Consider the following 15784-nt stretch of genomic DNA (forward strand, 5'->3'; position numbering starts at 1 on the left):
TATGTGATGTCAATCTTTAATCCTTTAGGCGATGTCTGGACATATGTGATGTCGTTCTTTGGTCGTTTACTTGCTACAACCAATCATATCGATTCACTGTTTGTAGTTGCAGTCTGAGAAATGTGTGTGTTTTTCCGGATTATTACTATTATTCCTCTCCCTCTGTGCAACTCTCTGTTTCTTGTCTACTCAAATTTGTTCTATACCTCTTAATGTGAATAAATAGTCAAAACCTTATTTGTGTCTGAACTTTGGGATAAAACCTTCAGCACACGACAAAAATCTTTGGCACTTTCTATCTCAGAATGTTTAGTAACTAAATTGTTAGGGGGAGCTCAACTGTTTGAAAGAAAATGGATGACAAAAAGTACATTTCTGTTTTTAAAACAAGTGCTTTAGTGGCTTTGGACTGACAAGGGACCCATTTTTGGTTGCTTCCTGCAGCTCATCTCCGTAGTTTGTTTGGCTGCATGCGTTCGTTCGTTCCCCCTCCTCCCAACACGATTTTTCCTCCTCGCTTGACTTGGCTCGGCAAGTCCTTGAATGCTGCTTGTAATGGCTTCACCTCCATGCCTTCTCGCTCTGTGTGGACTCACAATTCGCAGCAATAAAGGAAAAAAAAAAGACACACAAGCGCAGTGCGTGTAGACTAGACGCCACAGGATCCGTCCTCTATAAAGCATGTCCACTGGGCGCAGAGGCAATATTTATATGCTGTCAGCTTTTATTGAAACATCTTTTATTGATGATGGCTGATGATGGGGGCGACCTTTTCTTTTGGAAATATAACAAAAACGGTGTGTCTTTCTCTGGTTTTGCAGGGGAGGTGCTACGTGTTTGACCAGGTCTTCCCCACAAATGCCACCCAGGAGCAGGTCTACAACACTTGTGCCAAGCACATTGTCAAAGGTGAGTCCCCAAACCACTTGATTCTTCTCTGGGACGGCTCAGCCCACAAGGGTCTGGATTTGGAAATAATTGGAAGTGGTTTTATGAGATATGGACTACTACACAATAATACAAATGACGTTTTCCATATCCTTGATGTGCCGTATAAGAGTTCACTCAACCCCCAACTGAGCATAAAAAGTGAGTGGTAATGTTTGGTTTGCAGTTAGTCACTCAGTAAGTTGGTTGTTTAGTTAGTTTGCCAACCAGTTTTGGGTGAGTTGACTACATGTCGACTTGATTTGACTTGATTATTGGTCAGTGAGTTTGGTTAGTTGTTTGGTTGTTATTGTTTGTCAGTTTATTCGGTAATTAGTCTGTCGGTTAAGTCAATCAGTTTATTATTCACTCACTCTTAGTTAGCTAATCAGTCAATCTGATAGCAAGCAAGTCAATCTGTTAGATAGCTCGTTAGTCACGTTGTTAGATAGTCAACAACAGACAATAAGTCACTCAGTTTATTAGTTGGTTCGACTGTCAGTTACTCTGTTAGTCAGTTAGTAAATTAGCTACTAAGTACTCTAGATTAGGCAATCAAACGGCCATTTTGTTAGCCAGTGAATCATCTATCTGTTAGTTAATCAGATAGTCAGTCATGAGTCATTTTTTTTTAACCCACCTATTAGTCAGTCAGCCAATTTGTTAGTCATTTTTGTGTTGTCAGTCACTTAGTTATTTAGTCAGTTTAGTTAGCCAACCAGTCAGTCAGTTAATCCATCAGTCATCAGACATTTTGTCAAGTAGTCAGCCAGTCATTCAGTCACTTAGTTGGTCAGTCACTTAGTGAATTAGCTATCTACTTAGTTTGGAGGTTAGTCAGTAAGTACAGCAGAGTTAGTCAGTTCATCGACAGTTGACCAGCCAGTTTGTTCGTCAGTTTGGCAGCTAGTTCGCTTGTCGGTCAATTAGTCAATCCATAGTCCGATCTAATTCAGTTTAATAAGTTAGTTAGTTAGTTAGTTAGACTTAGACTTGACTTTGACTCTGGGAAATTAGTTAGTTAGTTAGTTAGTTAGTTAGTTAGACTTAGACTTGACTTTATTGTTCCCTTTGGGATGGCTCCCTCTGGGAAATTAGTTAGTTAGTTAGTTAGTTAGTTTGTCAATCAGTAAGTAAATCAGTGACTAAGTCAGTTTGTTCGTTAGCCAGTCACTTGGCCAGTTAGTCCGTATGTTAATTATTTATTTACAGCCTTCTTCCATCCCTGTTTACATTGTGTCTCCTCCGTCCATTGACGGAGTTGAAAGACATCAGCAGGGTAAACAGTAACACTCGCGTTACCTCTATTACATGATCACCTCCAGTTCTGCAGTGAACCAATATAGTATTGTAATTTAGTTTCATTTTTTTTCAATTAAACAAGAGCGATTGACATCATTACGGCTTCTCTGCCTTAGCAGAGCTCTGCGCTCCGCTGAGTTGCAGAATCCATTCACTGGCTGCGGGAATTAACAGCTTCTTTCAAACGGATGTGAGAAAAAAGAAAAAAAAAACAATTCCCGCGACATGCGCGTTTCAAAAAGCACACAGCGTTGATCACAGTCAGCTATTATCCGTGACAGTCTTTCATCTGTCACCTTCCCCCAGCAACCTGCATCTCTCTCTTATTTTCCACCTTCAGGCTCACATTTTTGTGCCACGCTCGCATCAAGTGGGGCGCTCCATTTAGGCAGACAGAGCGTGGAAGGGATTGATTTGTCAAGTTACATTAATTCTACGGCGTTTCGGGGAAGATGGAATGAAAAGGCAAACGCGACTGGAGCACAAAAGTCAGAAAACGTGAGATAAAGGATTTAGCGCACTGTAGTGCCTGAGAAGTGGCAGGCGAGTAAGATCTTTGCATTTCTTTAGGGTCTTAGATAACATCCACTTTCGTGAGTAAATCAGTCAGTCAGTTTGTTGGTTAGTTTGTTCACTATTTATTTGTTGTAGTTAGTCAACCAGTCAGGTTTATTAGCCAGTCAGTATTTTTTTTATTTTTTTTCAGCCCTTGGGCTTATTCTTCTATAGGAACTAAAGTTGCTCAGTGTGAAAATCTATAATAAATGGCTGTATCAAAATAGAATTGGATATTTTTTCTGTTATGTCTGTTATAATCCGTGTTTTACTTAATGACTTACTAAAAGCCTTTTTTTACTTCAACTAGACTGACATCTTTAACATTTAATCACAGTGGAGCTAGATTTTCATCACCGGGCATTTAACCATACAGCAAGTCATAGTGCATTTTTTAAACATACTATATTTTCCACATCCATATTGCAAATATGATTCAGGAAATTGGTAAAAAAAAAACAAAAAACAAAAAAAAAGATCGATTGATTTTTGACTCAATCGATGATGAAAGAGAAGAGATGAAAAAGAAAAATGTCTATGGAGTGAGAAACGATCTGATTAGTCTTTGGTGGGGTAACGAGGCAGTTCAAGGTGATGAGCTTCTTCTTCTTCCTCTTCTTTGACTCTTGTTAGACTGTTACCACTGGGATTTTTTAGAAGCGGTTTGATGCCCGGCACTGTGTGCTGCTAATTGCTATATTGTATAAGTTTTAGGCAGGCAGACGAGTGGTTTTCACTGCTGTACACGTGCTGGAGGCAATTTGGGGAGACCTTGTTTAACACCACGTTGAATTACTGTGACCTTTTTTTTTTTTTTTTTTTTTTAAATCAGGCATTGTCAAGGAGATTCGTTAGGTCACACTGCATGGTCAAGTGCTGTGTATTCCTTGTGTATGAAGGGTCAGATGCTGTGTAATGTCAAACCAGGCTTAATCCAGATTTGGTCCAGATTTGAACAACAATATATAAAAAAAAAAATCCCATTTAATGTGTTCCAATCTCATTAGATGATGTGGCTTGAGTAGGACCTCATTACATTTTGGATTCTCGGAACAAAGCTGCACATGCTGGAAACAAATACCCTCACTGTATTAATCCTTTGATGCGTGTCAAAAACATCATCCAGGTCCTCCATTTTGGGAAAAAAAAAAGATCCTGGAAAGCACAAGAAAAAGCAAAACATGCTCCCCTAATTAATCCTTAGATGCTCTATGAACTGAGGTCTTGCAAGTTTCCTGCCACAGTTCTCCCACTTTCACGCGCCTCTGATTTCCCTCTCTCAGATGTCCTGGACGGATACAACGGGACCATCTTCGCCTACGGCCAGACGGCCTCGGGAAAGACTCACACTATGGAGGTACAGTAGCAAGCTCATCAATAATTCAAAAGTTACATCCCTCGGAGTGGCAAATAGAAGCAGAATATTTCTTAATGACTGAAGCTGGCTGTAAAGCCGCTTCCATCACATCTCGTTTCCCCAGCACTCTGCGGGGAACCACTTTTCCCAGTCCCGATGGGAAGCCACTCAAAGGACCCTCCGCGACCCCCACCACCTACCACTCTTCACTCACATCTCATCTCTTACAGGGAAACCTTCACGACCCCCAGGGGATGGGCATCATCCCCCGGATCGCGGAAGACATTTTCGAACACATATTTGCTATGGATGAGAACCTGGAATTCCACATCAAGGTTTGTTCTCACTTTTTCACACAAACAGTACAATACATGCTCGGTCCTGTGATGTAATAATCCGAATGCGGGGTAGTCAGCCAAGCATCAATAAATCACCATGTTTAGAGTGCGGTAATCCCCCCAGTATTTGTTACTCTGGAGGATAAGGCCATGGCAGAACAGATGAATCCGGCATCAATGTGCATGTATCACTTGCAAATGTTTTTTTTTTTTTTTGGTCATATAATTGCAGGTATCCTACTTTGAGATCTACATGGATAAGATTCGGGACCTGCTAGATGGTGCGTGGAGATGTTTTTTTGATTTTATGTTTTTTATGTTTTATGTTTAGGAGCAATTACATTTATCACATTTTCTTAAAACTAAAATTCAAAAAACAATTTTGTCAATGATATACAATAAAAATTGAATTAATTTAAAAAAAATTAAAACTAACTGAAACTACATTTTATGTTTACAAAACTATAACTATTATAGCAAAAATGTCCTTTGTTTTAGTCTTTGGTAATTAATACATGAGCCTTTGGGGAGGATTTTAAAGACATTTGAAAGTGCGCCACACAGAAGTGACGTCATCTATCAGCAGCCAATAGAAAAGCACCTTCAGATGACATCGCTCCTCAGCGACAAATTTGCCTGCTTGACTTTTGGCACCAGTGGCTCGGTTCGCCTGCTTTTTCATTTAACTCAGTCGAAATGCAACGCTAGATAAGAAATGTGTTACTTTTTTCATTTTACCATGGTGTTTATTAAATTTAATACTGCGCACATGTAATATTTATTTAAAAAAATAATAATAATTCTGAAACGAACTAAAACTAAGCATTTTTTTAATAACTAAAACTATTAAAAACAGAACCACCCTGAAAACGAATTAAAACAAGCTAAATTTAAAAATCAAAACTGAAAACGAAATAAATACTAAATAAAATGAAAGTTCCAATATCTTATTGGCATTATGAATTATGGGTGAGCTTGAGCCACCAGCTTGAAGCGAATCCACTCGGGACTGGTGATCAATCCACGTGGACCCTGCTTCTGTGACCAAAAGTTGGCCACAATCAGGTCGAGCACTGTAAAAAAATAAAAAATAAAATAAATAAAAGATGGATGGATGGATTGATGCATATGTGGATGGATGGATGGATGGATGGATGGATGGATGGACGGACGGACGGACGGACGGACGGACGGACGGATGGATGGATGGATGGATGGATGGATGGATGGATGGATGGATGGATGGATGGATGGATGGATGGACGGACGGACGGACAAAAGAACTTCAAAGCATCACTACATTTTATTTCCATCTGACAGAGGCCCGGACAGTCTATGATTTTTGAACAGAATGCCCAATCAGTATGCGGAGGAGCAGATAAGGACCATTCTAAAACGAAGTGGCACCCAAATGACGGCTTTACAATCATCACACAAACACAGCCTGATGCGCGCGTCATTGTGCTGCGAAATGTAATTACGAGTGAGGAATGTGAGCCAGGGCCCAGGAATGTGTGGAAATGAGCACAGCGACTCTACTTAACCTCTTGTGATTTTCTCCCCACAAAAAAAATAAAAAAAATAAATAAAAAATGTTAATAAGGAGAGCCACATTCCCACTAACAAGAACACAGTCTAAATCAGACTCAATATGTTGCAACACAACCACAATTTTCAGTATTTGAATTCACACTGAATAGGTGTGCCTAAAATTTGGTCCGCTGTGTGTGCATGGCAGACAGTACATGCTAGAAGAATGCAAGCGTATGACCTTGCACTCTCTCTCTCTCTCGCTCCACTTTCCTGCAGTGACCAAAACCAATCTGTCAGTGCACGAAGACAAATACAGAGTCCCTTATGTGAAGGTGAGTCATCCTCCACTCACTCAAATGTGGATTTGATGTCGCTCTCTTTATCACGCAGGTGTACAATACTGTCATGTGCAAAATTCATATTACCATGTATTTGCCTTCAAAAAGTCTTCTTTTAAAAGCGTGTGCCCGTTATCGCCTTCACGTCTTCAGTGAGTGAGAAGCATACTCCACCGGGTTAGGATTGGGTCATTTGCTTGGCTATTGAAGTTCCTTAAAAAAAAAAAAAAAAAAATCTTCATTTATTGCCTTCATTTGTGTATCAGGGAATTAACTGAAGGATATTCATTTGGCTTCAAAATATTTTCAATTGTTGCTATTACTGTCTTCCATAAATGGACAACATACTTACACAACAACTTATAATCCACTTGTTTGACTTCAAAAAGTCTTCAATTGCTGTGCATTTGAGGGTCTTGTGGCCTTCACTTGTTTTTAATGTGTGAAAACATCTATTTGATGAAAACAAGGCAAAAGGCAAATGCCATGATTTTTCTAGTTTTCTGCCTTCAAACCTTCAAAAGTCCCCATTTGGCTGATTGTTTGCAACTTGTGCTGCCTTCATTTGTGTCTTCAGTGTCACTGCCTTGGTCACTGAAGAATCCACTCCTCTGCCTTCACACAGTCTTCACTTAATGTGAAAATCATGCTCCGTTGCATGAGATGAAATCACCGACTTGGTTATTCCCTTATTGCCTTTAAAAAGTCTTCACATGCAGCTTGTTTGCAGTTCTTGCTGCTTGCAGTTGTGCCTTCTCAGGAATATTCTTCCATGCCTTCAAAATGTCTACCCTTTCTGTTTTTTTTTTTAGTTGGGGGTCTCTAGAAAAAATTCTAGGCTGAGACCTGACTAGGCCCCTGCAGAATATTCCACATATTTGCCTTCAAAAAGTCTTCTTCAGACGTTTCTATCCTGCATGGTTTATTTCCATTTGTTTGTTCTCTTATGAACGCTTTCTTCCCCAAGGGTTGCACTGAACGCTTTGTCACCAGTCCAGACGAGGTGATGGACGTGATAGACGAGGGCAAGGTCAACCGCCACGTCGCCGTCACAAGTGAGTTGCTCTTGTTGTTCTTGTAAGTGTTGAATTAAAGCCGTGAAACGTCGTGACGGTCGACTCGTGTCGTTCCTCAGACATGAACGAGCACAGTTCGCGCAGTCACAGCATCTTCCTGATCAGCATCAAGCAGGAGAACGTGGAGTCGGAGCAGAAGCTCACCGGGAAGCTCTACCTGGTGGACCTGGCCGGGAGTGAGAAGGTAGGACGTGTGGACGTGTTACAGGGGACACACTTTAAATGGGGGAAGTGTCTACCGGTTTGATCTTCAGCTCCCACAAAAAAAAGGTTTTTCATCTGGTTAAGGTCGTTGTTGTGATTATGGGGCAATGATGTCATCAACCGGTGGTTGGGCATCAGTAAAGTTGTTTCCAAGTTTGATATTTACAGTGGAGCATAATCAGATTCACCCCCATTTAGCACCGCTCTAAAAAATACAATTGACAAGTATACTTGTCAAAGGCAGTGAATGAGTTAATATAAAATGACCCGATTTTTTTTTTTACCCAAGTAAAGGATCTGACCAATATTTATGAATTGTTTTACGCTGAAATACCGATATCTTGACTCAAAGTTGGGTCAAATTGACTCAAGTAGATAACTGGTCCATTTTTTTTTTTTTTTACCCATAATTGGGTTGTTTTTGACCCATCTGTGTTTAGAGTGCACGCAGCTTTATACCACATGGGTACAAGCTAATCAGTTGGCGGCAGAATCTTGCTTTAGCTGTAGACGATACTCAGTTCACTTAATAAAATGCACATTTACTTATTACCATAATCAATAAAAAACCATAAAAATTCATAAGTGGGCAAACTTACAAATTCAGTAAGGGACTCAATGAATAATTCCCCCAATAGAAATTGCTTAATATCATTTGAAATGACTCGCTCACTGGCTTACTGTTTGCTGTATTTTCTATCTAAGTGCAAATGAGAAAACATGTTTTCACATTGCGAGATGTTGCCTCCGTGGCACCAGAGAGGTCGTTTTGTATGTTCTGACATCGACACACGGATAAACAACATCTCTGAACTTCAACCCCCGAGAAAGCCGACACTTTGCAGCGGCGCTGTCAAAAGGATTACGAATGACAACATTTCCTCTTTGCTCTCACACGTACGCCCAGAACCGACTGTCTCTTATTTTTAGCGAGAGGGTGCTAATGCCTCCCTGTGTTGCAATATCATCTTCAGTCTCTTAGCAATCCAATCGGTTTCTCTGTTGGGGACAAAACGATTCCTTTTTGGAAGGGAATTGGATTTTTTCAAACCCTTTAAAAAAAAAAAAATCTCCTTTCTGCTCAGAAAGTAGTCATACAAGGCCGTATGTAGGAAATAAGCGCTGACACTGCACCTTTTGGTTGCCTCTGGGAATGAACGAGCAAGTGGGTCTTTTCATCTGATGTAAATATTAATTAATTGGACTACATTTACAGGAAGCTGCCGGTCTAGCTCGTTATCTGGCAAAAAAAAGAAGCCTCTCATTAAGTGTATCCAATGGGGTATAATGAGATATTTCCTTCCCAATTAAAAGTAAATAGAAAATGCCCTGCAGAAACACGGAAAAACTGCTTGACATTTTGTTATTAAAATGTTTACTGGAAAATTAACCTTGTTGTTGTGACACCAGATTCCTTAGTTATTAATACAAAATAAACGAAGACCTTCCAATTACTTTTTGTCTAAAATATATCTGAAACCATGCAACCTGTAAAATTAATTATTTACCTAGACGGCCAAAACGGCTTTGCCTTCAGTTTTATGTCTATATTTGACAATTAAATATCACTATTTGTGTTAGGTCAGCAAGACGGGCGCCGAGGGAACCGTGCTGGACGAGGCCAAGAACATCAACAGGTCTTTGTCGGCCCTCGGCAACGTCATCGCGGCTTTGGCCGAAGGAACGGTAGGGCTGGAGAACGCTTTCCTTCACGACAATTGAGCTACGTTTTACTTGAATTATTTGTATGTTGTTTCTTTTTCGCATGGTTCAACACCCTTACAATGAAGTACATGCCTTGCATTCATTTTGACTGCAGTTTAATGTTGCTCTATGTAATAATTTGCCCCAAAATATCTTTACAAGAGCCTTTTTATTTGACCATTTATGACTGAAACATCCTCTAATTAGTAGATCACCTTAGCTATTCACAAATTGGGTACTCGTGCAAGCCTCATTTGTCATGTTTCGGTTTTGGGGGTTGTTTTTTGGTTTAGTTTTGGGTGTTTATGTTGTCCTTTGTCTCCCCTAGTCTCGTCATAGTTAACCTCGTCCACCTGTGTGTCTGTCCCCTCCCATTATGTGTTGCTAATTAGTGCCTCCTGTTTTTCCCAGGTGTGACTTGTTAGTGTCTCGTTAGTGTTGTATTTAGGGAGTGGTGTTTGTTCACGCATTGTCTTGTCTTGTCTTGTCTTGTCTTGTCTTGTCTTGTCTTTTCGTGGCGTGGTGTGCTTTGTTGCTGGCGAGTCAAGCTTCCTCACATCTGGTCAAGTTTATTCTACGTCTGGTCAAGATTATTCTACGTCTTGTCAAGTTTGTCTCACTTCCTGGTCAAGTGTCTCACCTCCAAGCCAAGTGTTTCACGTCCACGCCAAGTGTTCCTCTCTCTCACGTCCACGGCAAGTCTCCACGTTCTGCTCAAATCTCCACGTTCTGCCCAAGTCTCCACAAGTCTCCACGTTCTGCTCAAGTCTCCACAAGTCTCCACGTTCTGCTCAAATCTCCACGTTCTGCCCAAGTCTCCACAAGTCTCCACGTTCTGCTCAAGTCTCCACAAGTCTCCACGTTCTGCTCAAATCTCCACGTTCTGCCCAAGTCTCCACAAGTCTCCATGTTCTGCTCAAGTCTCCACAAGTCTTCACGTTCTGCCCAAGTCTCCATGTACTGCCCAAGTCTTCACAAGTCTTCACGTTCTGCCCAAGTCTCCACGTTCTGCCCAAGTCTCCACAAGTCTCCACGTTCTGCTCAAGTCTCCATGTTCTGCTCTGCTCTAGTCTCCATGTTCTGCTCAGTCATGCCATGCCAAGTCTATCCACATCATGCCCAATCTGTCCACGTTCAGTCCAGTCATCTACTTTGGTTCCCGTCAATATTCCTGCTTTCTCCCTGCCTGGTTTCTCCGCCTCTGGGTCCATCCATACCCCATATATCATAACATCATCTGGCCAATAGTTTTAGAGTGTTATCAAGTGTTATCAAGATCTCTTACAGTACAGTGGTTAGCAATCATCAACTTAAAGGATTGCATGAATTTGTGGTCTAATCATTGTTTTTCAATGGGTACTATGTGGTAAAAATGTGTAATATTTTGTAGCATTGACATTTCAGGCAAATTTAACGAACAGCGATTACAATTCTAATGAAAAAACCCCTCTTAAAACTCGCTACAGAAAATAAATGGAAGGTTGGCACAAATGTCCCTTTGCTCTCTTAAGCGAAATCCTCTCCATTCCCTCCCGTCTGTGCAGAAGTCCCACGTCCCGTACCGTGACAGCAAAATGACGCGCATCTTACAAGACTCTCTGGGGGGCAACTGTCGCACCACCATGTTCATCTGCTGCTCCCCCTCCAGCTACAACGACGTCGAGACCAGGTCCACGCTCATGTTCGGCCAAAGGTAACAAACAACGAGCAGATTGGCCGCCGCGTCTCGCTTGGCCGCCCGTTTGACATGCCGCTAGCGTGTGATTGCCGACAACGCTTTTGGAGTGCTGATCATTGCAACGTGTCTCAGGTCGTTAAAAGAGGCTGCATGACTCATCTACCTGTGATGTGGAGGATAAAATGCAGCCTTTCGTGCTCTGAAAAGTTCAAAATGCTTTTGTGCTTGCATTATACAATATATAAAGCAGCAATAAGTTATGATGATAACTCTTCAGCTCCCCCTGTGGGTGTGTGGAGGAATTGACTGTTTAAGTCTGAGTCAAATTGAACCTAATGAATATCAACTCAAAGTTGGTTCAAGTCTTTCTTAAGCTTTAGCCAAGTAAGTCCCAAGTCCTAAAATTGGCTTCACATGCAGAAATCCACCTCCAAGTTATGCACTCATCTACCGCTGCTCCTCTGTCATTAATTTAATGGGTACATGAACTATTTATTACGTGGTGAGAAATGTTTAAATCAGTGTAGCCAGCTCTCCTTTTCAACTTCCTTAAAAGAGAACCCCCCAATAATATCTGTCTCAATAAAAGTTATCTGACTTTCTTCAATCAAAATGAACAAATAATTCTACTCATAACACTTGGTCAAAATCAAGCCAATCCAGAAAGCGGCTTTTGTTGCCATGACGATTGGGGCGGAGTTGGGGTTTTAAAACAAGATGACTAAATTACAGCTTCTCAAGCAGTCCAGAGTTTGAAAGTAAAAGCAAGCCCCTTTAAACACAAAACAGAATCTAAATTGTATTTTCACTCATGGATGCAGAACTTCATCATCAAGTTGCTGTGTTATATTTGCCAATTGCGCGCCAGCCTGTCTATGGTAAACACAGAAAACCGCGTTGAAAACGTTGACAAACCTTGGAGTATGTTGAAAATGCTGAAAATAGATGCCGGAACATAGCTTGAAAATGGTGTATCTTCACCCAGCCCAGCTGTCAAGTCATGAGTGGTTAAATTAATCTAGCTCTATTGTTGCATCACAATCTGGCAAAATTTAAATCAGGCAAACAAGATTTACTTGACCATTTAATTTCACAATTGACGGGTGGCCTGGCACTCCAAAGACCCAACTATTTGTCGACAAACATTAAAAAGTCAATATTCCATATTAAATCCCCTTTAAGTGTCTCCCATTTTCGCCCTTATTGACTAGTTGTTTATTAATGAGGGAATGCTGAACAGGCACTGTGAAACATTCTCATTTTTTTATTTTTTTAAAAAATTTTTGTTCTCTCGGACTGCCTTCCCCTTCCCGGCATGCATCGTCAAACGCGACGGGCAGAAAGCCAATTTGCATCCTAATTAGAGCCATGCAAGCTCATTTTAATTGAATGGCTCAAGCTGGAATAGCCTTGCTCTTCTGTTCTCCTCTGATCTTCTGCTCTCCATCCCCTTCTCTCCTGTTTTTTTTTTTCCCCCAATTAGGGCAAAAACCATCCGCAACACGGTGACAGTGAACCTTGAGCTCACCGCCGAGCAGTGGAAGAGGAAGTACGAGAAGGAGAAGGAGAAGAACAGGTCGCTGAAGGAGACCGTGCACAGACTTGAGACTGAGTTGAGCTGCTGGAGGAACGGTAATGCTGGAGAAAATGGCTGCCAATGGGATAATGTACAATGATGTCAGCTGTGTTCACTTTATGTTCCTTATGGGATCATCATGGCCTCGAGACTGGTCACTATATGGACAAATGTATTGTACGCTTAAAATTCTTGGGTCAAAAGTAGCCAACATTGGGTAAAAGTATTGGGTCCAAAACGGACCGAGCTGGGTTATTTATACCACGTTCATTTAACCTAGCCCGTTTGGGTCGAAATTTTGATCTAACAAAGGGTGAAAATTGGCACAGTTATACCTATTTGGGATTTGAACCAACAATTTCTAAGAATGTTACATTAAATGTACTTCAACTTCAGTGCGCAGCTGTCAAAAATAATCTTCAATCTTCAAACCAATCTGCTCAAAAGTTAGGAAAACAACCTCATATTTTTGTGATTGTTGATATGAAATAATGAAAGAAAATATGCGGTTGCCACCTTCACTTCCTGGTTTTCCACCAATCACCAGCTGTTATCTCTCAGGGAGCTACAGAATTTAGGAACATTAATTAATTCAACTGAAGTGACCAAACTTTTAAGGTATTACTTGCTATTCCTAATTTTAATCCAACTTTGACCTAAAACTCCGCCTATTTTAGAGCGCATAGGCAAAAAAAAAAAAAAGAGCATTTTAGCATAGCACATTTGCGGGGGATATCTTCTTCCAATAGGGGCTCATTCGGGCGAATTTACCAGAATGAGTTTGCCAATGCGTAGGCTATGACTCCAAAATGGCTGCTTCAAACAAAATGGCCGACTCAATTTTATGTGTAGGTCATTGAGACACTAATGTGCATACCCAATTTTGTGCTGATCAATTTTATACAGTATTCAGCGAAGAAGAAAGTCTGACAAAAACTCTTTAATTTCATTTAATGTACATTTTAATAATTCCAAAATTGTTGTTGTTTTTTTGAGAAGCTGTAACAGATTAATGTCATTTCCTTTCATTTGTCAAAGATGATTTCAGATGCACCTGTTTTGTCTCTCAAGGCGCCAATGCAATTTGTAAAACCAAAAGAAGTACGCATTAAAGCACTTCATGAAGCCGGATTCTTTCTTTTTTACGACGGCTGGTCCAGTAAATTTGCTAAGCACTGCATAAAGCATAAAGACAGTGCTCAAGGAAATTTATTAGAGTGCCTGTCATAAAAAACAAGAACACATCCAGCATCATCAAGAGCTTTACTGCGGACCCTTTCAATTACAGTGAGCTTGCGACAGGAGTGAAGTGAACCCTGCTTGTAAGGTTGCATTCTTACATCTTCTTAATCGTATGTGCTTAGACTTCAAGTAGTTGAAGAGGTTAATCGCTGTTACAGAAAAGTCATACGTCACATTTGCCCCACATTATCACCACTCACACGTGCACGTACACGCAGTCAAACTCACAATGCGGTGTTGTTTGTTTACACCCTCGCGCACACACACCGTTGACTTAAAATCAATGGCTGTGTGAAAGTCTTCAGTGGTAGTTAGGTTGGCTCGACATCCAGATTGTTCAATCAATCCCGTTCCTTCTTTCCTGCGCTCGAGCTGCTGTACACGTCGCATCTTTAATCACTGCCAATGAAATATAATCAGCGCTAAATTAATTGTACACCGCCATCAATACGACTGGCGCGTGCGTCGATGTTGTCCCGAGTATTTGTACGTTGCTCGTGAAAGTTTTTCCAAAGTGGCAAGGACGTGCCAAATTCCTTATCTATTGCTCTTGTCTGGAGTCTGCCCCAGGTGACTTTGGCCGAGAAAAATCGGGTCGACCCTGGACTGGTTGCCAGTCAATTACGTGGCACAGCCATCCATATTCTATAGTGCTTGTCAGACATGGGGGGAGTGGCCAAAAATTGCACTTACAGTAAGTAGGACAACTGTTTGTGGAGTTCTTGTAGCCTGAAATGCTGACATTTTTAGGCAGATATGACAGCGCATGACATACAGGTAGTTGCATAAAAGTGTCATGACTGGGCCATGCCAGGGTTATGTTTGGGCCATGCAAGGGCATGATAAGGTTATGTTTGGTTCATGCAAGGGTTATGCTTACCTATTGTCATGACTAGGGTCATGCAAGGGTTATGTTTAAACCTAGGGTCCGCCAGGAGGCGTCCTGTCATGACCGAGTTGCCTGTGAGTTATTTGGGGCCAGGTTTATGTTTGGGTCATGACTGTGAGGTCAAGTGTCTGTTTTGAACTGATGTAACAGCATCTAGTTTCAACTGGTAATACGCTATGTGATGTCAGGAGCTATGTGACGTCAAGAATCTTTAATCTCTTTATCTAGTCAACAGCCAATCAGATAATTCCATGTCAGTCCTGTTACCCACATGTCTAGCCACAATGGATCAGATCGATTCACTGTCTATATAAGCTAACTGAGAAGTATGTGATTTGTCGGATTATTACTTCTGTTACCTCTGTTCCTCTGTCCAGCTGGCCACCTGCTCCTCTTTTCCTCAATGCCTTCTCGTTGTTTCTGGTCAAATCAAGTTAGTTCCACGCCTCTTGATGTTATGCGAATAAAGTGTTAAACTCTTATTTGCGTCTGCGCTTTTGGGATCCAACCCCAGAACATAACAAAAAGTATGCTGCATTAAAACTACTCTAACAATAATAATTTCTCCCAAAATTTACTTTAGTAAATGTATGAGAGTAAATGTAGCTTGTTACTACCCATTCCTGGTGCTTGTCTGAAAAGCAATCTTGCTTTTATGAACATACCATCAGGGTTATATTGTCAATGGGAAAAAAAAAAAAAAGTCGCAGAGAACACTACCTATCCTTGTCGGAGGTAATAAATCACAGAACCTACTGCATCTTTCTGTACATCCTATTCCTCCATGTCCCTTCCAGAATAGGAACACTTTTAATTTCTGTAATGGATCACTTTGACAGTGTTTGGCTCCTCCCCACATAAACGTCACCCGTGTCTACTTTTGACCTCCATCCTCGAGCGCTTTTGCGAGCCGTCGACCTGTCACCTCTTTATTGATGATGCCACCTCCCAGCGGGCGGCGGGAACCGGTCGGCGACAGGTGTCACCCGAGGTGTATTGTCATCGCTATCGATCGCCCTGAGCGCATCTCACGCGGCGACTCCCGCATCGATCGGCCACATTGGA

At 41.2% G+C, this 15784-nt stretch overlaps 1 protein-coding gene across 1 annotated transcript in view; it reads left to right on the top strand.

The window, feature by feature from the left end:
- The window catches only part of LOC144023838 (kinesin heavy chain-like), an 86794-nt gene that overhangs the window by 24466 nt on the left and 46544 nt on the right, over window positions 1-15784 (top strand). The window contains exons 2-11 of the mRNA XM_077529744.1: window positions 822-909; window positions 4068-4141; window positions 4372-4476; window positions 4712-4760; window positions 6289-6344; window positions 7318-7405; window positions 7486-7610; window positions 9212-9316; window positions 10879-11027; window positions 12496-12644. Coding sequence (XP_077385870.1) covers window positions 822-909; window positions 4068-4141; window positions 4372-4476; window positions 4712-4760; window positions 6289-6344; window positions 7318-7405; window positions 7486-7610; window positions 9212-9316; window positions 10879-11027; window positions 12496-12644 — 988 coding nt within the window. The remainder of the gene's footprint in view (window positions 1-821; window positions 910-4067; window positions 4142-4371; window positions 4477-4711; window positions 4761-6288; window positions 6345-7317; window positions 7406-7485; window positions 7611-9211; window positions 9317-10878; window positions 11028-12495; window positions 12645-15784) is intronic.

The sequence above is a fragment of the Festucalex cinctus genome, chromosome 8 (genome assembly GCF_051991245.1).
Source record: "Festucalex cinctus isolate MCC-2025b chromosome 8, RoL_Fcin_1.0, whole genome shotgun sequence".
Lineage (NCBI taxonomy): Eukaryota > Metazoa > Chordata > Actinopteri > Syngnathiformes > Syngnathidae > Festucalex > Festucalex cinctus.